At 28.7% G+C, this 24,680-nt stretch overlaps 1 protein-coding gene across 7 annotated transcripts; it reads left to right on the top strand.

Annotated features, from left to right (window-relative positions):
- Positions 1-1,083: 1,083 nt before the first annotated feature.
- LOC112599650 (E3 ubiquitin-protein ligase UBR5) lies at positions 1,084-20,239 on the top strand. Of its 7 annotated transcripts, none has more exons than XM_025346642.1 (43): positions 1,084-1,441; positions 3,899-4,246; positions 4,311-4,685; positions 4,768-4,976; positions 5,043-5,278; positions 5,345-5,616; positions 5,691-5,842; positions 5,907-6,161; positions 6,376-6,486; positions 6,548-6,735; positions 6,807-6,924; positions 6,983-7,137; positions 7,216-7,489; positions 7,568-7,675; positions 7,753-7,884; positions 7,993-8,260; positions 8,473-8,876; positions 8,976-9,211; positions 9,853-10,091; positions 10,154-10,275; positions 10,339-10,583; positions 10,651-10,811; positions 10,879-11,056; positions 11,121-11,265; positions 11,504-11,852; positions 11,913-12,007; positions 12,723-13,045; positions 13,107-13,296; positions 13,364-13,632; positions 14,737-15,013; positions 15,112-15,213; positions 16,321-16,440; positions 16,496-16,620; positions 17,490-17,578; positions 17,646-17,862; positions 17,974-18,162; positions 18,230-18,535; positions 18,608-18,812; positions 18,876-19,086; positions 19,174-19,380; positions 19,445-19,592; positions 19,657-19,890; positions 19,960-20,239. In XM_025346642.1, exons 1-43 carry the CDS (start codon positions 1,380-1,382, stop codon positions 20,170-20,172), a joined length of 8,862 nt encoding a protein of 2,953 aa, XP_025202427.1. In that variant the 5' UTR covers positions 1,084-1,379; the 3' UTR covers positions 20,173-20,239. The 7 variants fall into 7 exon arrangements, with proteins under 7 accessions (XP_025202427.1, XP_025202431.1, XP_025202429.1 ...); XM_025346646.1 differs by having other exon boundaries at positions 4,747-4,976; positions 5,091-5,278; positions 18,879-19,086; XM_025346644.1 differs by having other exon boundaries at positions 4,747-4,976; positions 5,091-5,278.
- The last annotated feature ends 4,441 nt before the right edge of the window (positions 20,240-24,680 follow it).

The following is a 24,680-nucleotide window of genomic DNA, read 5'->3' as shown; positions in this document are numbered from 1 at the left end:
AGGTATGGTTAAAAATGTTTATTTTGAAAATATTAAAAATGTTAAAAACCAAGTATCAAAATACATATAATATAAATTAGCCATATAGGTGTAAGTGAAAAAATATTAGAAATATAAATTATTAAAATTTTGTAAAAAATAAATCGTCTTTGTGTTGGTAAAAACCTAACCAGCCCCTAGTACTCGGACCCAACTCGGATGCACCGGTTCTTCCATTTCTTGGGTTGTTAAAGTAAATGACAACGGAGACCAATCGTTATCTAAAGCATGTGCAGTTATAGTTATATAAGAATTTTAAGCCAATGAAGACCAACAATCCGATGTGCACACAAGACTATTTGGACATCTTTTAAATTGTTTCGAATTTTTTCTTCAACAGTTGATTTTAAAATATGCAATCTTTTTTTTTAATGCTTCTTCTTTGATAATTTTATAATTTGGTTCTATGACGGCCATAAATTGACGGAATTCAGGCATAGGCGAAAATTGATATATATATTGACTATAGAAGTCAATAAGTTATACATTTATTTTTATTATTTTATAATTTTTTTATTTTTAAAATTACCCTAGGTGACATAGGCCATTAGGATATATGTTTTGTATACTTTTACATTGAGAACTTATTTCTTATTTTTATTATTAATATTACTATTATTATTTTCTATACGTTTACTGTAATAGTGTAATATATTATATAAAAATTGCAACTATTATATTTTATTCATATTGTTCTGGTTTTATAAATATTATAATATAAAATATTTTATAATTTTATTAAATATACATGCTTTGATTAATAAATTAGGAGACCCCTTGTTAAATTCTAAATTTTTATTTAAAAGGCGTTTTTGCCTTATCAATTATCAGGTTTATCATGGACCGTGACTCCGGCAAGCAGCACACCGCGTTTCGTTTGATCAAGAAATCGTGGTACGTAGCAACCGAGCTCGGTGGTAGTGTGGTACTATTGGTAACCATCGGTGACCAGCTGCCGTCGGCATGGTCGTGTCTCCCTCCTACCATGGCACCGCCGCACGACCATACTTTAAGTAGCGAACTACCGAACCATTCTGTCCGATACCCCCTCGTCTTTGTCACCGTCTTCATCCTCATCATCATCGTCGTCAAAAATGGCGATAGCATATCTCGCTCGTTGAACCGTTTGTGTGCACGACGTTTAGTGGTGTGTTTGTGTGCTTAGTGTGTGCAGTTTTTTTCATTAGAGTCGTTTTTTCCGGCTCTTTTGTCCCTGCGTGCACCGTCTCGACGATATTTGTGTTTGTCGCCTCAAATTCCATAACAAAACGGCCAGACGTTCGTCGGACGGTTCGCGTTGATGTGCGCCGGCAGACATTCTCTGCCTCGCATCGCATCCAATGTCGTCGTTACAATTCATCGTCCATCCAGCCCCTGGAACGGATGATCAGCTCAATGACAGGTCGGCACATATATTTATTCAATCGTTTTCGTCATTCTACATATTGTCGTTTGTCGTCTTTGTTAATTGCCGACGGAATGCGTTCCGCCTCCCCCCGACAGTGTGTCCGTCGGTCGTGAATGTCGTACATATTTAAACTTTTTTCTGCGTTTTACGTCTGTCGGACAACGCGCTTAGGTTTTTTCGTTGGGTGTGGTGATGGCTGTGATGCCAATGGTGGTTCACTAGACAGTGTTCTTTTATTGATTTTGTGAAAAACTGATTTTCCTTTGATTTTGACGCCCATGCTGTACTTAACACAATGGTCATATATTAGATAGGTTTAACCCGGTCAGTTCATTTTGGCACTTTGCGACTTACAATTTTATAAAAGCATTAGTCTGAGAACTATACTTTTTATAATATAATGTAGTTTTTGAATACTGTTTTTTGAAAATAGTTATGGTAGCTGAGTGCCAAGATGAATTGAAATGTATACCTACATTGTAATATGGTTTCAGTATCCATTTCATTTCTATTGTTGATTTAATCAATTGATCTTTTATCATCGTTATTTAGACGATTGTATGTTTTACAATCAAATTTTATGTCCCTGAATCATGCATTATGTTAATAACATTTGCCTACTTATTAATTACAGGTAAAACTATTTAACAAACGCTATTTTACATTCTTGTTGTAGTACACTTAAAATGTGCATTGTCATTTGATTGGATAGTATCTAATGATTTCCATTTCAAAAATTATGATTAGATAGATACCTAATATTAACTAGGAATTTTATTATAATAAAATAAGTACTTAGTTACCTATTTTATTTTGCATATTATTTGTTCATTTTTGTGTTTATGCATGAATTGTACTGTCTAGTGATATTAAAAATCCAGAATTTTGAGTATATGAATCTCAAATTTTCTAAAGGTGTAAAATTTACGTCAAACTATTATTATTAGTTATTATATTTTAAGTTTTACCGACTTATATAAAACACAATCTAAAACCTATAAATTAAATAACAAGTATTTAAACTTTTAATAAGTAAGCATCAAGATTAAAATATTTAGATTATTCACATAATTTGGATTTTATCCATAGATTTTTTTAGGTTCGTATATCCGGATTATTTGAATGATATTGTAATCTAGATATTAGTGACATCACTAGTACATGCGTTTAGCTATCAAATGGGATATATTCATGTAATGTATTTCATTTGGTCATTTATGTGAGATAATTACATTTAGTGTGGTTAATATCTGGTAAATAAGTATATTTAAAATATCTGTAGGTAGAATTTTAATAAAAATTGAATATAATATTTTGGTGGTTATGAATATGCACATAATATACAGACTGAATGTACATATTATGTATTATTTTAGTGGTATTACCCAAAATTAGTGCTGACTATACTCTATTAACTTGATATTTTTTTTGATGATATTGTTTCTGCACAATTGATAATTAAATAAGACAGTATATATTTTGTTTTAAAAACTGTACTTTTATAGTTTTTAACATAAATTATTTTAATTTTGCTTATATTGCAATTTTATTTTTAAGTTTATTCTTTTTTTTTATTTGTTAAATATGTATTTTAGCTTATCAATATAATTAAGTTAATTAATTATTAGTTGATAAACTTAAATTAATTGCATATGTATAGTTAATAAAAAAAATTAATGTTAAGTATCACTTGGGAAGATACTTATGGTTGACATTTGTATTCCTTTCAATTTAATATTTAATTTCTTTGATTAGTTTATTTAGTATGTAATCAATATTGTTTAAAAACTCGTTAAATAGTTAAATTTATTCGTATTTAAATTTAATAAATTGATGTTAGATTTTTCTTTTTAACTAAATATGTTGCGGGATATGTTAATATTATAATAATCAAGAAAATGATTATTTATAACATTTATTTTCTACCTTCACTCCCTTATTAGAATCAAATACTACTCATAATAAGTATTTTCCTATCATGCTCCTGTTTTGAGTACCTATGTGCTGCTTAAGTTCATAGGTAATCACTAAAACTTTTGTCATGAGAGGTTCCTTTTGTGTTGGTGTTTAATAATTAATAATGATTGGTATTTAGATAATAAGTCTAGTTTAAGTAAATTTTAAAAATTTCTGCTGTTAAAAATAAAAACACTTATGAATACTCATGTTAATTTAAGTGCTTTTACTTTTATTAACAAATTTTCAAATTAATAAAGTAATCTAAAGTATATTTTATAGTTTTTATTAGATTTAAAAAATTATAACTAACATTGTTGGTCAGGTTTATATTATATGTTTTACTATGATTTAAAATTTTAATTATGTCCTTATTTATCAATTATAAAATAATATTACCCAAATATTATTAAATAGTAGGTTATCTATATCACATTTTAGTAAAATATATAAATGTATTTATATCTAATCAGAATTTGTTTTATTTGTTTTTAGATTTAAAGAAGTTTCCGAACGTTTAAATAGAAGTATTTTAGGAAATACATCATCTTATCCTGTATTATCAAGTATCAAATCTCCAATCAAACAAATTGTAGTTGGACCATATCATATTGGCTTATTATTTGAAGATGGACGAGTGGCTCGAATTCCATTTACAGTACTTGCAGAAAGATTGGACTTGTCCAGATCTACTGGAGATGCAAATAAGTTGCCTTCTAAATCCAGCAGTGGAAATAGTGGTGGTGGAGGTGGTGGGGGTGGTGGAAATTTAACTTCTGCTACTCGTCACCTCACTCGACGAGCTCGTATAATGAGATCAGGATCATTCCGTGGAACTTCAAGGTAAAATGTTCAACATTTTTAATATTATGTAGAATACAGTAAATAATTATAGTACTTTGTTTAGGTCATCTGGTAGTGGTGTGATAATGAGTAGTGGTTCGTCAAGTGGACGTCCAGTTATGCCAGCTCAATTTGTACCAGAAGAGCTTGTAGCTCAAGCACAAGTTGTGTTGCAAGGTAAAAGTCGAAATTTAATAATACGTGAGCTTCAGCGAACAAATTTGGACGTGAATTTGGCTGTCAACAATCTTCTATCACGCGATGATGAAGAAGGTGATGGAGAAATTGAGGAAGTTAATGGACCTGGTGGCGACTCTTATGTCCCCGAAGATTTGATGTCTTTATTGGATAGTGGAGGATTTCATTCAGATCATTCTGTTATTATTGATGCTGATGCAATTTTTTCAGAAGATATGTTTTCATATTCTTCATCTAGAAGGTAAATGTGATTTATTGTATTGCATTTTATTTAGCTTTATAAGTATCTACATGGATTTTAGACCCATGTTGACATTTCGTAGGAATGGTGCTAGAAGATTAGGTGAACGTGATCGTGTAAGCAATAGTGCAAATGACAGTACATCCAGTGATCGTAATTCAGGACCTAGTGATCGAGATAGTTTCACTAGATGGAGAGATCGCCATTGTTATGGACAACAACAACATCGACAAAGACAACAACAGTGGCTTGAAGGAGCACTACGTGATTCAGCATGGGATAAAGATACAGGTAGATGATAATAATGGAAATATAAGTTTAATGATCTATTTATGCTTTGAATTGTATCATTTATAGACTCTAAAAAGAAGGATTCTAACGTTGGACCTTATGAATTTTCTGCAGACTCTAAAAAAAAGGATAGTAACACTGGTAATCCTTTGTGGTTGTCGAATGATGCAGAATATTGGCCAGAACCAAATGTAAAATTTATTCAAATTGCTGCAATCCACTCAGAATTAATTGCCCTGTCTGCTGGAGGACAACTTTATCAATGGAAATGGGAAGATGCTGATCCATACAAGACTTTAGATGTAAGTAAAATTTATGACCTTACAAATATATGATTGATATTTTTATTTATATAACATATTTTTCAGAACAATGTACACCATCCAAAGACTAATGCTCTTGGTTTAACTAATGAAAAAGTAGTTCTTCTTTCTGGTACCATTATACGAGTTTCCGTAGTAACTGAATCTAATAAAGTAGCTACATGGATGGATGAAAGTCTTACTCATGCTGCTACTGCTTCTAAACTTGAACATCCAGCTCAGCTTTATTCTGAATTTGTTGTTGATCATATAATTTCTATCCATACTTGCCCACTGTATACTCTAGCACGTTTGGAAAGTGGAGCACTTTATTGGTGGTATGTATTAATTTTACTATTAATTCTATAGGTTATTTGATTTAATTTATAATATAATTTTATCAATCAAACAGGGGAGTATTACCGTTTAATCAAAGACGTAAAATATGGGATAAATATCGTACTAAAGCCAGAAAACAAAAAACAAACAATTTAAATTCTGATATTATTGTTGGAAGTCAAGTTTGTATGAAAAATAGTCCACTTTATCAGCCAGGAGCTATTGGTAAGTATACAATTTTTGATTTTAAGAATATTATCATATTATTAATTTTATTATTTATTTATAGGCATAACTTTGTATGGCGGTGAACCTAAAATAGGTCAATTATTAAATTCTGCCTGGACATATGCTGATGTTTGCAGATTTCAAATTTTGACACCACCTCAGATATTTCAGTCTCAAAACATTAATAGTAGTTCCTCTAAATCATGCTCACCTATTGAAAAAAGTAAAGAGACTGCTGATCGAATTGACATGCCACCTCCTCCTTCTCCAGCATCAAGTACTTGCAGTGAAACAGGAAGCACTGTTCAAAGTTCAAGTAAGTTAATTTACCTTTTCACTGTTGTGTACTATAAATACAAACACCTGCCTTGTGATGGTGATTTTATATATATATATATGTTTGTATAATATTATTTACTAACTAAAGGCAGATTTGCACACATAGAATAAAAGTAAATTAAATACCATGAAGTGTCTTGGAAAATAAATGGTTTATTAAAAATTTCAAGTTAACGTGTAATAATTTTCAGAGAGAACCAAAAGAGTAACAATGAAAGGTCTTGAAGATGATAAAAATATTGAAGAGGATTGGCCATTAAAAGATGTCGTATTTGTTGAAGATCAAAAGAGTTTGCCTATTGGTAATTTCTTTAGCAAAAATAAATTATTCTTATTAGTTATTATACATTTGTATTTTTATAGGCCGCGTTGTTCATGTGGATGGTGCATATGCTGCAGTTAAATTTCCTTGTGTTTCAAAAGATATTGTAACTGGAATATTTCCTAAAGATAAAGATCCAAATACGTCTACAAGTGATGATGTAGTAACAAACATCATAAAGGTGTTAGACCAAAATGAAGTTAGATTAATGAAAAAAGATGACCTTCAGGTGAATATAAAAAAAAAAAATTGATTTCTGTATTTTTATTTTTAATATTTGTATAATTTATTTGTTTATAGGTTTGTAAAGTGGCTGTTGCAAGTAAAGTACCAGATTGTTTTCAGAGAACACCTAGAAGAATAAATATACCAACTGATAACGGAAATCAAATCCTGACTTTAACTATTGATGGTCAAGGTATATTAATTTATTGACATTTTTTTTTTTTTTTCATTTAAAACTATTTTATTTGAAGGTGTACATGCTATCGTTAAAAATGGTTCAAAAATCAGTTACATTAAATTTAATGTAACTAGTGGAAAAATAGAGCAAGATAGTCCTTTTCCAGTTGATGCTAGTGCTTTAATTGGACTAAATCCTGATAATATGCAAATTATTTGTACTGCTGAAGTAATTTTATATTTAATATCTTATTTTATTACTTAATAGTAAATTGTGTAATTGTAATTTTTTATATTTTCATTATAGAGTAAAGATAATATATGTATTTTACGTGATGGTAATCGGACTATTTATCCACTGGCTAAAGACAGCACTGATTCAATGAGAGAGCCACAGTGGTTAGATTTGGGACCTGTACGTTGTATGGGTATTGGTTCATATACAGTTACTTCTCCTCATGTAAAAGCAGTTGCTGCCATCATAGTATTGGATGTAGAACAACAAATACTCATGTCTCGAATATTAAAACCCAACCTTGAGTCAGTTAAAATGTTGATACACCAGCTATCACTTGATATTGGTATTAATTATTTACATTTATATTTTTTATCATCTAAATATATTTAATAAAGGCGTTTTTTTGTAAATTTTTTTTTAGATAATAGTCTCTTATCACAAATTTTAGCAGAGCGATGCGATGGTAATCGTAATCTTTTACATGCTTGTGTTTCAGTCTGTGCTCCTATTTCAAATAAAGATCTAGAAGGTATTAAAAATATATTATTTTTAATTAATAGTAAGTATTTATTTAATATATATGTGTTTATTTTATTATGTTTCTAGAAGGAGATAATCTATCCAATCAACCAAATCCTAATGTAGACACTTTGAATGTAATTCAAAAGGCATTTGGGGTACGATCAACATTTAGTTTACGAGAAATGATGAGACGAGCTTCAGCTGCTGTTAGATCAAGTAAGTTAATGTTTGGGATAGTTTATTAAGTTTTCTTATGTTACTATGTGAGGAAATATTAAAACAGTTACTTATAATAAATACATGTATTCATTTAATAATCATTAGGTAGTACCACTAATAATTCATCTGACTCTGAGCAAATGGAAATGAATGATGAAGCACCACCACCAGGTACTGTTCCTGAACCATGGCAAGAACCAGTTAATGCAACTACCCAGTCAAACCCAGTTTTACAAAATGAAGAAGAAACAATTCAACCAACACCACCAATTAATCCAAACACTGAAAGAAGAAACAATGCCTTAGCAATTTTACGACTACTGTGTGAATCAACTGTATTTTCACCTCATCTATTGGATTTGTTGACTGCTAAGTATGTTAATATTGCATGTCTTTAAAATTTAAATATAAATACTTTTATTTTTACATATAATTTTTTTTTTTATTAAACTTTGTTCAGTAATAAGTACTTGTAATTTGAAGTTTTTTTATTTAACAAATTGGTTTTATAAAATAAAACTATAAATTAAAACTTGTGAGTTTTTTTAAAAACAATTTTAAAACTTTTTTATTTAATTTGTTTAGAGATGCTCAAGGATTAACTCCATTTATGTTGGCGGTGACTGTTAGAGCATATCCTGCTGCTATTATTTTACTTGATACTATCCATCGTGTAGTGTCCAAAGTAGTACTACCTCCTAATATATTTGAAATGCAAGGTACTTCAGCTACCGAACAAGAGCATGCAATTAAAAATGTGATGAGTGCTTGGAGATCTTCTGTTGCTGGAACAGGATCTAATTCTACTAGTAGTAACAAAGTACCTCCAGAAATAACTCCTCAACCAGTACCTATGTTTAAGAATTCACCTGTTAGCAACTTTGAGTTACCACCCTATTGGTCATTATCATCTGGATTGGCACAACCACCACCTCCTCCACCACCACCGCCTCCACCATCACAACAACAGTCAAATGATTTTTCTAAAGGTAAGTTTCATCTTAGAATATTTTTTTTACTATTAGACTGAACATTTTCCTAATTGTATCAAAATATTTTATTGACTGAAATACATTTTTTTATCATAGGATATTTTCCTCTTCCACCACCTCCACCACCATTATCAATTTACAAGACACATATTTGGTATACTGAGAGATCATTTCAACGTGAAAGTGATAGTGAGAAAATTCTTAAAGCGAAGGAAGTTTTAGCTTCTATGGTTTATCCTCCTGGTTCAAATCCAGATTACAGTCCATTGCATGTTATTTGTTGCAATGACACTTGCAGTTTTACCTGGACTGGAGCTGAACATATTAATCAGGTAATTATATTATTTTGTACGAACTATTTTTTAAAGTGTAATCCTGATCACATCTTTTTATATTATAATATTAAATAACAATTAGCTAATGCATCTATTCATTTCTCTTTTATTATTACTGTTGATATCTTTAAGTATATTATTTTTTTATTTGTCCAAAATTAAATAAAAGAAGTTATCTGCCTTGAAATATATATAATGAGCCAAATAGATTTAAAGGTTTAGTACAAATTGGTGCTACTATTTCTGTGCATAGTTATTTTGGTGCAAGTAATATTAGTGTATGATTATTTTTGAAAAATCTCACCCTTTTGCATGATATTTCTAATAATAATTTTGAGTGTATGTCGAGATAAAATTATTTCAAATAAATTATTAATGATTTAAAAAAAAAAAATTGTTGTCATGTTTTCTAAAAATAACAAATTCATATTGAATAACAAGAATAAATTTTAATTTATTAAATCATTATATTACTAGACAAATAGATATTTTGTGTAGTAATAAGTAGCTATTCTTAATTAAATCTTAAGTTTTGATAAATAGTAACTAATGATGATGTAAATTGTTAGGTAATCGTAATTTAAAGTACACTTAAAATATTATTGAAATTAATTATTTATATGATAATTTTGTACCAGGATATATTTGAATGTCGTACATGTGGCTTAACTGGATCATTATGCTGCTGTACAGAGTGTGCTCGGGTTTGTCATCGAGGCCATGACTGTAAATTAAAAAGAACATCACCTACTGCGTATTGTGATTGTTGGGAAAAATGTCGCTGTAAAGCTTTAGTACAAGGTCATCAAGCATCTAGATTACAACTACTAAACAGATTAATTAATGAAACTGATTTAGTAACCCATTATAATTCAAGGTATCATATTAACATTTTATAAAATTACGATTACATTTATCTAAAACTTTTTAATTTTTCAGAGGAGAAAGTATATTATTATTTTTGGTACAAACAGTTGGCCGACAATCAAATGAACAACGTCAATATAGTAGATCATCCAGACAACGAGCTGCTTCTCGTAAAACACCATCTTCTGATATTGGTAATAATTAAATTAAATTGTTGTGTTAAGAAAGAAATGTTTTTAATGTTTTTATTATTATAGAATTAGATATGCCAGATCATGATTTAGAACCACCACGATTTAGCCGTAAAGCATTAGAAAGATTACTAAATGATTGGCCTGCGGTAAAAGCTATGATAATGTCAGGAGTAAAAAATGATTCTGAATCTAAATTAACTACTGACCAACCATATTTAAAAAACCAATCTGGTACTACATTCCTGGATAAATTTATGCATTGTTTACTTTTTAAATGTAATGCTGAAGTAATTACTAACTCATTTTTAGTAAGTTAATATAATTAATTTATTATTTTAAAAAGTTAATATACTAAAAATGTTTTGATATCCCTAGATGGTTGATGCTTTAGTGACAACAATTGTTAAAGAGCTGCATAATCCGTTAAGCAATGTAGCTGAAGTTAACTCGATAGCACGTCGTTTTATTAGATCTGTAATACGTGTATTTGTTGTTTATAGTGTTGAATTAGCTCCTCAAAATAATAAGCGACGAATGTGAGTATATAGTAATTAATGAGCATAATCATTTTTTATTTAAAATTTTTATGTTTGTTCAAATTAGGCTTGGAAATTTATCTTCTCCATTTGCTCGAGCTAGACGTATTTTCCAATCACTAATGAAATTATCAATCGAAGAATTATGCGAAACAGCTGAAAGTTTAATTGCGCCCGTTCGTCTTGGTGTCGCAAGACCTACTGCTCCATTTACTTTGTCTACTAATACTAATCCAGACATCCAAGTATGTATTATCACAGTATAATATATCTAAGACGAATAAATAGTAATAATAACATTTATTTTAGAGTTATGAAGAAATATTTTTTGTAGAGCCAATGGCTCCAAATAATATGAATTTGTCCGATCAAATAGAAGGTGCTAATGTTCACAGGCAATCTCAAAATGATCAACCTCCAATTGATATAGAATTAGAAGATGAAATGGCAGATAGTAATTTTTTTTATTGATTAAATTTTGATTTTAAATAGTATGCAATTTACCAGTTTTTAACAGATTCAAGTATTTTAAACATAATTTTATATATCTTAAAGTTTCTTAAAATATCTATATAGATAAATAATTATATGTATATAGATTACTGGTAACTGGCTGTTATTGTTGTTAAAATAATAAATTTAATTTTAATTATTAGCTTTAACATACTCAGTGTTTCCTAATTATTTTTCAGATAATGATGGTGAAGGTAGTGATCCAGAAGATGTTATGGGAAGTGTGCTTGAAAGTCATGTTCGTTTAGGGCCAAGTAGTATTTCTGATTCTAATCAACAAGGTCCAGTTGACCCAGAATCTGATACAGAAGATATGTTAGTTGAAACAGATTCAGATTCTGATCAAAGTAATCAAGATGGTGGTGGTCAAAGAAGTGTCCAGACAGGAGCTACTGCTGGATCAGACACTGACGATGAATCAGGAGAGTCAACTCAACAAGAAGATGGTGAAGAATCTGAAGCTGGAGAAACTGATGAATTAGATGCTGAAGAATTTCTTGTGTCTGAAGATCAATTAGAAAGAAGAACGTATGTTTTAATTTTCATAATAATATAATTTTAACATTAATTTTTATTTATATTTTACAGTACAACTTCTGGACAAGGACATAGAACAAATTTAGCACCTCAATCTATGCAATGGGCAATTAGAAATCGCGATACTGCCACACGAACAGCAACAGGTAAATAATTATATTATTCATAAATTGAGTAATGACAAGTATAATATGCTAACTAATTATTTAATTATTATAATAAATTTAAATACTTCTATTTTAACTTGCATAGTATGATATAATTAATTTCATTTATTCTAAAATATTATGGTCGATTTTCTTTTTTTAAATTAAGTTTTTTCAATGTTTTAATGATGTGTATTTAGTATTCATCTCAATAATATTCTGAATAAAATATAATTGGATGTATTGAACATTTAAATTGTATTCTTCGTAATTTGATGCTTAGATAAGAAAATTATACTCATTTTGTAACATTATCTGTATATAAACATCAGTAATGTAGTTTCTGATCTGTGCTAAACTACCATTTGACTATCCATGTATCTACAACTCTTAATCTTCATTTTTTTTATTTTTATTTTTTTACTTAATAGTATAAATATTTTTACTAAAGATTTTTATAGCTCTACTAAATCCATTGCTTGCCCACCTATTTTGTTCTTGAAGCAATTATCTTAAAAATTCTAATTTAAACATAGTTAATAAGTTGAAAAACTTTTATAAATTGAAATATTTTAGCAAGTATTGCGTAGATTTTCAGTTATTGTATATTTCTATACATTAAAATTATTAATAAATAATGCATTTTAATATTTTGCTCATTATTTCAAATATTTTTATTTAAGTGTCATTTAATAAGGATATTTATATTTAATAGGGTTTAGAGTTGCTTCTGGAAATTCGTTAGTATTCATAGATCCTACATCATTGAGGCGATCTGCTGTAGCTGCAGTTAGTAATAGTACAAATAGTTCTGGTAATGGAAGCAATAATGCAGCAGCAGCCGCTGCAGCAGCTGTTGCTTCTGCAGCAGCTGGTCTTAATGATTCAATCACAATGGCTACTACTGCTTCAAGTTTAGCTAGAGCATTTGCAGTAGTCATACGACAAATTGCCGATTTATTGGTTACATCTTTAAATGACCCACCATCATTACCAATACCAGTGCGTATATCAGTACAAGATACTTGTAGTTTACAGGTAATATTTAAAAAATATTGCTTTTATTTTTTCTTATTATTCAAGTATACATTTTATTTAGATAATAATTGAAAAGTCACTTAAACCTACCTGGGATTGGTTAATGGCAATTATGGATTCTACTGAAGCTCAACTTAGGTTTGGTGCTTCACTTACTCAATCATCTGATCCACAACATCCAAGACATCCTTTACATTCAACGACTACAGCTAATACTACAAATACAATACCAAGTACATCATCTGGAATAGGTAATGTTTAAAAAATTTAAGTATGGTATAATATGTGTCTCTTAATTTATCTATTTTTATTTTTTAGGTTCAACTAGTAATAATAATAGTCAGGCAGTTGAACCTCGACGTGAATTTATATCATACTGTTTATCTCTAATGCGTGCTCACAGTAATGAGCATGGAGATTCTTTACCAGTTTTGGATGTTTCTTCTTTAAAACACGTTGCTTATGTTTTGGATGCATTAGTGTATTACATGAGGGCTGATACAGCTGCTGTTAACTGTCAATCAATAAATACACCTGTTATTTTATCAGATTCATTAGAAACTGAACCTTGGGTTATAGATCAGCAGGTAAGATTTACAGCTTGTATTTATCAGTATAATATATATTAAGATGTTTTATAATTAAATATAAAATATTCTTAAAGATATAAAAAATTAATAACTTTTTGTTATATCAATGAATGTTAACATGCCATATGTTCACCAATTTAGGGAACATTAAATTTCTCGGTCAGATTAAATTGGAATAAATTGAATTTTTTTTACATGCTAGTGGTATATAAATACACATTTGTAAATAAACTTCAAAGTTTTTATCATTTCGGTATGTGCATGTGCAATAAAAATATTTATTTTTTTTTTTGAATAGTAACACCATATTTGGATAGGTCTAATTTTTTTAAGTAATTTTAATGTATCAACTATGGTTCTAAATTAAAAATTGCTTGAACAAAAGCCATTTTCTTTTTAATAAATAAATAAATTTTTACGATTCATTCAAGTATACAAAATTATTTATAATTATTTAATATTGGTTAATTTTTTAATGTTTTTACATATTTTTTTTAAACGTGTTATAGATAAGATTTTCATAATATGGGTATACATATACATTTTTTTATTGAATATTATTTAAAACGGTTGTTTTTTAATTATATAATTTAATAAATAAATTGCTCAAAGTTTCCTCTGTTATTTTCTACGCTTAATTGAAATCGTTGTAGACATTCTCTATTTATTAAAAAAAATTAGGCCTTTCCAAATATGGTGTTCAAAATAGGTGTTGCTATTCAAAAAAATAATATTTTTATTGTGTATGCGGATACCGAAATGATAAAAATTTTAAAATTAATGTACAAATATGTATTTATATACCACCAGCTTGTATAAAAGAATTTGATCTATTCCAATTTAATCAGGTCGAGAAATTTAATGTTCCCCAATTTGGCGAACTCGTGGTATATAGTTATTCCATCTTAACTAATTATCCCCTGATTAATCCATGATGAATTCTTTGTTATCATTTTTTATTCTTAACATTCTTACAATTAAACATAAGTTTTTGAGTTTTTTTTTTTTATAGTTTACTCAAATGTTACTGCAACTTGATATTTCTTCTTCTTGTTAGTTCTTATCAACTAAGTTTTAACTATTTATATTTTTATTTTTTAGGATGAAAATGATAATGAAGAAAATGATGAAGAAATTAATACTACTGTACCATCAATCAGTCAAGCATCTAGTCCAAGATTTTTAGACATGGATTCTGGAACTAGAGGTCGACGTCATGCATTTTTCCAACGATCAGATTCTACTTTATGTTTAGGATGTCCTCCACCAGATCCTTTTGAAACACCTATGACTCAAGCTATGCCGTTAGCTGATCAACCACACTTGCTGCAACCAAATGCACGTAAAGAGGATATGTTTGGCTCTCCAAAACTTTCAGGTATGTAATTATTTTTAATTTAGTAATGAATAATAAGTCATAAGTTATATTGGTGAAGAAAAAATATTTATTATTGAAATACATGATCCATTTTGTAGCACCTTTAGATGGATCATTGGATGGTCTGCCATCAAGGCTTAGTTTATCCAGTCGTAACGATAATGGAAGTGAACAGTTACCCAAAGAACATGAAAGAAAAAGTTGGTAGAATAGAGTAGAGTTTGAATTTATTGTGTAACGCAGAATTCAGTTATTTTTGATAAATGTATTGACAGAATTTGTGTGTCTTTTAATATTATTTATCGTTGCATTTAAAATATTGCATATATAATTTATTAAAAAGGTATCATAATATTAATTTATTTTGACTAAAGTATATCTTTTTGTATATTAATATTTTGTTAGTTTATCCTTTTGTATAAATTGGAACGTTAATCTATTAAGTAGTATAATATGTAATGGCTAAAACTTAAAAAATATTTTGTTATTTATTACTAATTAATGTTTAAATAATTAGATTATACAGTTAAAAATAATATTTAGTTATGTTTTTAATGTTAAATTTAAAAAAAACGTTGAAAATGAATTAAAATTGAAAATATTTAACTGAAATTTAATTATCAATGATAGTTGTTTCTGCGGTTACATATTGTGTAATTAATTTAATAATTTAATAATTAGAAATAATAGTATTTTTAAAATAATATAATTTTATGGAATGCATGTTTACATGTAGAAAAGAAAAAACTAAAACAATTGTGTTAATAAGTATTAACATGGTGATGTCTGCTGACATATTCATATTTTTTTGAGTGTTGAAGCTACAAATTTCATTCTATCTAAATCTAAAAGAATTAAATAATTATCTTTTTGTATTACTACTAATGAGAAATAATACTTTTTATATATTTTTTTCACCATGTATCATATGCATTTAATATGTTTTTTTTTTTGGCAGCAGATTAAAACATTTTAACGCAAAATTCTTTGTGTCAAAAACTTGTACATCTAGACATGCTTTCATCTTGTTATAATCAACTAATTTAAAACATTGTTGTCAAATTATATAATGTATTTATATATTTATTAAATCATCTTTTAAATTATACATCCGTTAAAGTAAATAATTTAGCTATAACTGTTTTAGATATGTTTATTGTAATTTTTAATTACATAACATAATTAATATTTTTTTACTTTAGTTCATTGTAGATAATTTTTTTTATTTATGTATAGCAAGATGATTGCTTGAGTGCCTATTCCCTTGATTGACTTAGAGTTATTGATATGTATAATTTAAATTTTAGGACAAGATACTGAACCAGAAGATCTTTCTATTCGTGCTAATGTGACTGAAAAATTTAATGAAATGTCAGAGTTCTTTGGCCTTGGTGATGAATCAGACACTTCACAACCAATCCCTGAATGTAAGTATAATACAAAATAATCATTTAAAATTCTAATAATTAATACTAATTACAGCTGAAATGACCAAAAGAGATCGAGACTTAATAATTGTACCAACAAGTACTTTCTCTGATACTACATCTCCTATGCTTAAAAGTGTAATTGTCAGAGCTCCTTCTGGTGGAACTCCATCTACTTCTGTAAGTTCTTATATAATATATATTGATTAACTAAAACTTCATAAAATGCATATAATCCATATTATTTGTACTAAATTCATAATTTCTAAAGATCTTAAACTGTGATTTTATATAAAAGTTTTTACTTTACTTACATGTTTAATCAAAATATTGATTTTTTTTTGTTTTAATATGCATTTTGTGGATAGGTAGATTTTTTTTTCTCATAATTGAGAATTTAATAATAATCTTTAATATTATAATTATAATTTAAATAATATGTCTAGCACTGTTATATACAGTAGGGTCTCGTCAATCCGAACGAGAATGGGAAAGGGATCTTTCGGATTACTTATGACTTAAAAAAAAATCAATTCATAAAATTTGTTGTTGGAAAACACAATGAATACGATCAAAATCAACAAAATCATTATAATTATGTATAAATAATCAGTTAATAAGTACATGTATTGTATATTACTATGAATTATGATACACGAGTGTATTAGTATTGCGATGCAGCAATTTCCAAACCTGTTCGGATTACTGTGTTTGTCGGATTAGTCTGTGTTCTGATTACCGTGACCCTACTGTATTATTATTATAGTATATGTCCATGATAGTATTTAATGAAACAATATTCTTAAAATTAAATTGAACTCCTAAATAAAATTACTAATTCATATATTTATTTAATGCTATTTCATGTATGCCTATTAATTATTAACTTTATTCTTAAATATTAATTTTTGGATGTACTTTCATGTTTATGATATCTTAATTGAAAGATAAATTTAAAATTTTTATACCTTATCTGTTATTTGATTTAGTTAAAGAAATAGAAATGTTTCAAATATGTTTTATTCATTTTTTTGTTTATTTAATTGTAGTCAAGTTCAGCACAAGTAAAACCAAATCCTGATGTGGACGATAGCCACAATTCATATTCAAACAATGATATTGTTAAACCAATGAATAAGTATGTCAAAAAATTTTTTTTCTAGTACATCATGAACATTGACATTAATTTCTGTTTTCATTTTAAGGGGAAGTCGTTTAGGAGAAAGTGTATCCCATGACTTATTGTTAGGTCGCTGGCGTTTAACATTGGACCTTTTTGGTCGTGTGTTTATGGAAGATGTAGGTTTGGAACCTGGATCTGTTGTATCTGAACTTGGGGGTTTCCCTGTAAAAGAAGCAAAGTTCCGTAGAGATATGGAAAAATTGAGAAATCAGCAAAATCGAGATTTAACATTATCCAAAGTATGTATCTTAGTCAATATTTTTTACAATGTTTTTTTTACAAAACTATTTGGTATTTTAATTAAGTATATTGTGTTATTAACCTAAATTAAATTAAATTTATTCAAATAGCTGGAGCGTGATCGTAATCAATTGATTCTTATGACCTTCAAAGAATTAAATAATCAGTATAATTCTTATCACCGTAGAACATCTCTTAGTTATCCCTGTTTAGCGGTTAATAGAGTAAAAGTAACATTTAAGGATGAACCTGGTGAAGGATCGGGTGTTGCTAGATCATTCTATACTGCTTTAGCTGAGGTAAATATAAATATATTTATTTTTATTTTTAAGACAAAATATGTTAATGATTTGTATTTTTGTTCAGGCACTTTTATCGAGTGAAAAATTGCCAAACCTTGAATCAGTTCAAGTTGGTGGTAGATATTCACAATACACTGTTCTTCAACGTTTAAGAAATCGTGAGCGCAATGAATCTCCCCGAATAAGACATCCTGGTCCACTATCACCACGAGTGCCATCAAGACGGTCTGAGCGTAGTGACCGTGAACAACGCCGTACTCTCTCTGTTGAAGCACGTTCATTTGTTCCTAATTCTGGATCATCTGATGCTAATCCTAATTCTCATCTAACTCCTCACCAGCAACAACTTGGTGAACGTCTGTATCCAAAGGTACTTTTTTCTAATTAAAAATAATTTTTGATTTTAAAAGTGTAAAATATAATATTACAATATATTTTATAGGTTGTTCAAATTAGACCAAGTTTAGCCAGCAAAATTACAGGAATGCTTTTAGAGTTATCACCTGCTCAACTACTAACATTATTAGCATCTGAAGAAGCTTTAAGAATGCGTGTAAATGAAGCTATTTCATTGCTTATGCAAACTGTTGAAATGTCATCACTTGTTGATGTGGCTCATCCATTACCACCTGCTGATAGTCTTCTTGGTATTATTAGTTTTTGATTTATAAATTAACGTACACAACAATTTATAAATTATTTTGTTACAGAAGACGTTGATTTGTTCTTAAGTCTTTCTGAACAACATGGTTCTAAACCTGCTCCACCAGCTAAAGAAAATATTGCAGAAGAAAATGTAATAGAAGAAAACTTGGATGATAATACACCATTATTTTATTGTCCTGGTAAACAAGGTTTTTACTCACCACGTCAAGGAAAAGCTTCTTATGAACGTTTGAATGCTTTTAGGAATACTGGAAGGTAATCTTTATTCTTAAATTATATTTATAAACAAGTTATGTTTGTTTATTATAAATTGTTTTGATGATAATTAATATGTGTTTTTAGATTGATTGGATTATGTCTTTTACAAAATGAATTATGCCCTATGTATTTTAATCGCCATGTTCTCAAAGTGATTCTTGGTAGATCTATAAGATTCCATGATTTAGCATTTTTTGATCCAGTTATGTATGAAAGTCTCAGACAACTTGTGTTAGATGCTGAATCAAAAGATAAAGAATCATTATTTTCAACTTTAGATTTGAACTTTAGGTATAATATATTTTTAATCTAATAAAAGTTTTGGAAATATTTATGTTTTTTAATATTTTATTAGCATTGACCTGAGCCAAGAAGAAGGCGGTGGAAGTGTAGAATTGATCAGTTGTGGTGTTGATATTGAAGTGACGCCCAACAATGTTTATGATTATGTAAGAAAATATGCTGAGTTTAGAATGTTTAAAACTCAACAAAAAGCCTTCTTTGTAAGTTAAAGATAACAAATCAAATGATAGATAGTCACAATATTGATATTTACATTTTTCCTAGGCATTGAGATCTGGAGTATTTGATGTAATTCCTGAGAGTTCATTAGACGGTTTAACTGCTGAAGATTTGAGATTACTGTTAAATGGAGTTGGTGATATTAATGTACCTTTGCTAATCTCTTACACAAGTTTCAATGACGAGTCTGGTCTTGCCACTAGTGATCGCCAAATAAAGTTTAAGCGTTGGTTATGGTCTATTGTTGATAAGATGACTCCATCTGAAAGACAGGACTTGGTAATTTTTACTAGGAATTTTATTTAAAATACAATTTTTTTTATTAATATATGTATTACATATTTTTAGGTATATTTCTGGACTGGATCACCAGCTTTACCTGCATCAGAAGAAGGATTCCAGCCAATGCCTAGTGTTACCATGCGTCCTGCTGATGATTCACACTTGCCAACTGCCAACACATGTATATCTAGATTGTATATACCACTTTATAGCAGTCGTACTATACTTAGGCATAAACTATTGATTGCCATAAAAACTAAGCATTTTGGATTTGTTTAAATTTGTGGTTTGTTATTTTAAATATATGTCAGAGAAAACCTACTAAAACAAAATAATAATAATAATGTTTTTGACAAGTTTAAAAATCCTGTTTTATTTATTTTTATTTTTATTTCCAGTTCCAAACTTGTTTATTTTCGTAATCATAATTTTCTATTTTGTCTTTATATATATATTTGTACTTAAAAATATGTATCTGTGACTTTAAAACAAAAAAAAAAATTATATATTATTAAGTGATATAAACCACAATAAAATTATTATATTTCTCATTTTAGCTATAAAATAATTGTGCAGTAACTACTCATGTGATGTATTGAATTATCTATAATTTTTATATTTTTCTATAATAACTTATAAAAAAATATGAAGAAATTATTATGTAATACCATGATTTTGTTATTGTTAGTGCTTTATATAAATATAAACTTAATGCTTAAAATCATGTATTTTAATGGGAAACTATTGTTTTTTTATTGAAATTCCTTATAATTTTCCTCCTTCAACAATTTAACGACAACAAAAAAGTTTGTTTGGATTAATAAATAAATGGATAATGTTATGTGTCATATACATATTAACCATTAGTTTGTAAATGTTAAGTATTTCGTTCGACAGCGATAGAACAACGTTAGTGTGTACATTTTTTGAGATCGACCCCATCCACAAATAATATAATATGGTCTTGGAGCACAAAATGGCTCGTGTTTGTGCGCGTTAGTGCTCACTCCAGAGCTGCCTACCTACTTACCAATTGCAAGGAGTTAATAAAAAATAATATTAAACACTAGATATTGTTATTCAGCCCGGGAAATAGACGAACAGTTATCAAACACGAGTAATGTGACTTAAAGCGCGCGTTTATCGGTTTTAGTGTGCAAGTATTTTACGGCGTACTGGTAAATCGGCAACCGGGACAATCGCCTTTGTAATTTGATTTTAAGGGGTGCGTCGCCCCCGTACTTTAATTATATAAAATGCAAAAATAGTATTTTGCTTTTGTATTAAAAAATTATGTATTTGATTATCGTAGTATTATATTTATAGGTACCTAATGAGTTTCCTTGCAGAAATGTTCATCAAAACGACTAATTATTGTCTAAATACGGCTAGAGATAAAATACCATTACGATTATCGATTATGACTACCTATATGAGTATATGCAGTCAACTCTTGATAATTCGAAGTTGGCGGGACTTTTGAAAAATTTTGAATTAAGCTTCTCAAGAGTTAAGAAATTTTTTAGATTTTTTTATTATTGTACATATATAATAAATATTTCAGAAAATTAGGTGGTATTACCGTTACCTTTATTGTTTTTAAAATTTAAATTAAACTATGTATCTAATTTTATACTATGCAAATTAATTATTAACAGTCGATTAAAAAATAAAGTTCTTACGATAATAATTCTATAGAGATATCGAAAATAATAAGCCAAATCTCTATACGATTGTATAGTAAATTATCAACGAATTTATAATAAGAAATACATTTGATGAATAAACTTCGAATTACCAAACATTGAACGGATGAAACTTCGAATAATTCCGTGTTAGTGGCCAGTTTTTCTAAAATTTAATTTCGAATTAACGAGTGTACTTAAATGAGTTAAATGAATGGTTTTTTTGGAATTACGATTGCCGCGAGATTTTCAAGAATTACCGAAAGTTTCGAATTATTGAAGGTTTAAATTATTGTGAGTCGACTGTAAGTATAATTATATATATTATAAAGGTACTTACATAACTCAGGCATAGATTCAGAGCAAAGATCTGGGGGGGAGGGGGTGCAAATTTTTTTATATAAGTACATACTTTATTCATAATTTAAAATTTTTGTCATAATAGTAAGTAATCAATGTAATTAATAAATTAATGATTATTTAATATAATATAATATTTATAAATTAAATAATAAAATCTAAACGTTCATTGACATTTTCGCTTTTTCCGATATATATATATATATATATATATACATTATACATAATATATATCCACTTCGTATAATATATCATGTTATTAGACGCATATGTGATTTGAAATATAGTAATATCAGAAACTGTAGAATTATAAAAAAAATTGAGAAATAATACGTCTTGATGGAGGGGGGACGCCCTAGTCCCCTTCCCTGGATCCGTCCCTGATATAACTAGTAATTATCAAGGTATTGATGATGGTTTTGTCAAATTTTCTGTTATTGCGCCACCAATCTATCTGGAAACGACTGTACCTTCTTAATCACTTTATTGGAGAGAAATGGAATAATATCCTTGTACAGTTGTACAGTAGTTAGTTTAAGTTTTATACGTATTTGCTCCCGTACTAAATTCTAAAAGTCGGCGCCTTTGCTCGTCTATTTCTACTTTTCTAGAGCTTGTGACTAATTTGTTTGTCGGAAAAACACCGAAGCACTGATATATTTCGGGCCAGGTTGACAGGCAATTTAAAACACTAGTCTTACATCTCAACTGCAAATGTGCAATAGCCAATAATAGCCATACCTATAGTGTTTTGGTACTTTGTAAAGACTGAACGCATTTAACCGGGTGTCTGGTTGACGTATACTAAAGATCGATTTTTTAATGTAGGTACCCCTATTACTCAAATGTTTAAGACGAATTTATTAGATCAGAAAGATAAAATTAATGTATCACATTAAGTTTTCTACGTGTTAGGTACCTAGGTAGTAGGTGCTATATGTTTAAAGTTCTATTTTTTTCTAGTTTCAGAATATAACGCTATTAGTTATCGGCAGATACCACTCAAGTTAAGCGAAGTATGATTGATGAATTAGAGAAAGTTGGTCTAGTTTTCGATTAGTTAAAACTAAGTTAGGTAGGTACTTTAAAATAAAAATATAAAAACTAACTAATTTAGAATAGAAGTTAGATGTTAGTTTTTTTTTAATTGAGAGCAAATGACAATTTAATCAAAAACTGTCAGTGTCCATAAATTGAGTTTTATAAATATTAAGTCATCTTTAATAACCTTAGTTATTAGTTATTAAAGGAATGTAACCAAATACACATTAGAATTATTGTTATTATCTAGCTAATAAATATCATCAATGATAAACCATACATAATATACACTCTGACGCGGTGTGTAAAGGGTATTTGACCTAGTTGGCTTAACCTCATTTACAAAAATAATATAAGTGGCTAAACAGGCATAAGCGGCATTAAAAATTGCCAATGCCAATTTAAGAATAATTAAACTAAGCGATTCGTTCTAAGTCATTGACATTTAGGTGGTTGGATCAGGCGTGGAAGAGTATTTTTCGGGTCGGGATAACCCTGGAAAAAAGAGTAACAAAGAGTCCTTAAGGAATAGTTTCCAAAGTGGTAACTACAGGTCCCACTGATCCAGCCATTCTAGACGAGTAAGAACTTCTTTAAAAGCTAGAGTACATTTTTGGTCTCGATCACGAATTAATAATCCTTACTGAAATTTTATTATAGCGACTCGAGTTAAGAGAAAACATACAAAATACGTTCATTTTAATTATTGAATTCGCCGATTATTCTGATAAATGGACAACAATATTCAACTAGTTATGTCTATAGCTTACTGAATAGCTTTTAATGCCTTTATTTCTTTACTGTCAGTGGCGTATTTATAAACTTATTTAGGGGGAGGGGAGAGGTGACAGGAGTAGATCCAGAAATTTTCCCGGGGGGGGGGGGGGCAAAGACAGCAAAAAAAAAGGTCATCAGATAAAAAAAGCATATAAAGAGCAAAAAAAGGTCAAAATAATTTTAGTCAGCAATTTTAAAGACTACCTACATTCCCCTTCATGATTTTTTTCTGAGATCGTCCCTGTATTATATATATATATATATGCTTTTTGTATATTTTTTTGGGGGGTGGGGTGGAACCCCCCATAAATACATCACTGTTTACTGTTGTAAAATTGATAGAACATTTTAAAAGAGTCATCTGATTAATAATTTACAATTACTTATTTGTAAAAATAACTTTTCAATGCTACAGAATATTACTTAAACGGTATAAGTATCTAAATACCTACTAAAAAATAGTAAATATATTTATACCTAGTTGAAAGAAAACTGAAGAGAGTGAAAAGATTTCGTTAATCAACTTTGAAGAATACTGTAGTGTATATAGTGTGTTGATCTGACCGTATATTAAGTAACGTAATTAAAACTTCAAAAATAGCACTGAATTGAATTCTTCTTTTCAATGGTTTAAAACTGTTCGTATGCAATGAACATCGCGGTGGAACAGGTATAAACGTGACATAATAAAAGTATACAGTTTTCTATTTAAACATGTCTTGTATAATATAATATAATGGCAAATAAAATATTACACAATGCATTTATCGATCGTGATATAATATAATATATTATTTCATAATTAATTAATTTACAGAAAACCGATATATAGGCGCATGCCGCTCGTATTATTGTATAATATTATAATATATATTTCTTTAAATAATAAGATTAAAACTGGACCTTGACTTAAACGTGAATCTT

Source organism: Melanaphis sacchari, unplaced genomic scaffold (genome assembly GCF_002803265.2).
Source record: "Melanaphis sacchari strain LSU unplaced genomic scaffold, SCAv2.0 Contig54_pilon_pilon, whole genome shotgun sequence".
Classification (NCBI taxonomy): domain Eukaryota; kingdom Metazoa; phylum Arthropoda; class Insecta; order Hemiptera; family Aphididae; genus Melanaphis; species Melanaphis sacchari.
Note: the sequence above shows the minus strand (reverse complement) of the source record. Positions and strands in the feature narration are given on the sequence as shown.

Excerpts from the sequence above, each read along its gene's own strand:
- LOC112599650 (XM_025346640.1), top strand. The coding sequence starts at position 1,380 with ATGTCGTCGTTACAATTCATCGTCCATCCAGCCCCTGGAACGGATGAT. Across the intron at positions 7,138-7,215 it reads AAATTATTTGTACTGCTGAA|AGTAAAGATAATATATGTAT; the intron begins GTAATTTTATAT and ends TTTTCATTATAG. Across the intron at positions 10,584-10,650 it reads TAATTACTAACTCATTTTTA|ATGGTTGATGCTTTAGTGAC; the intron begins GTAAGTTAATAT and ends TGATATCCCTAG.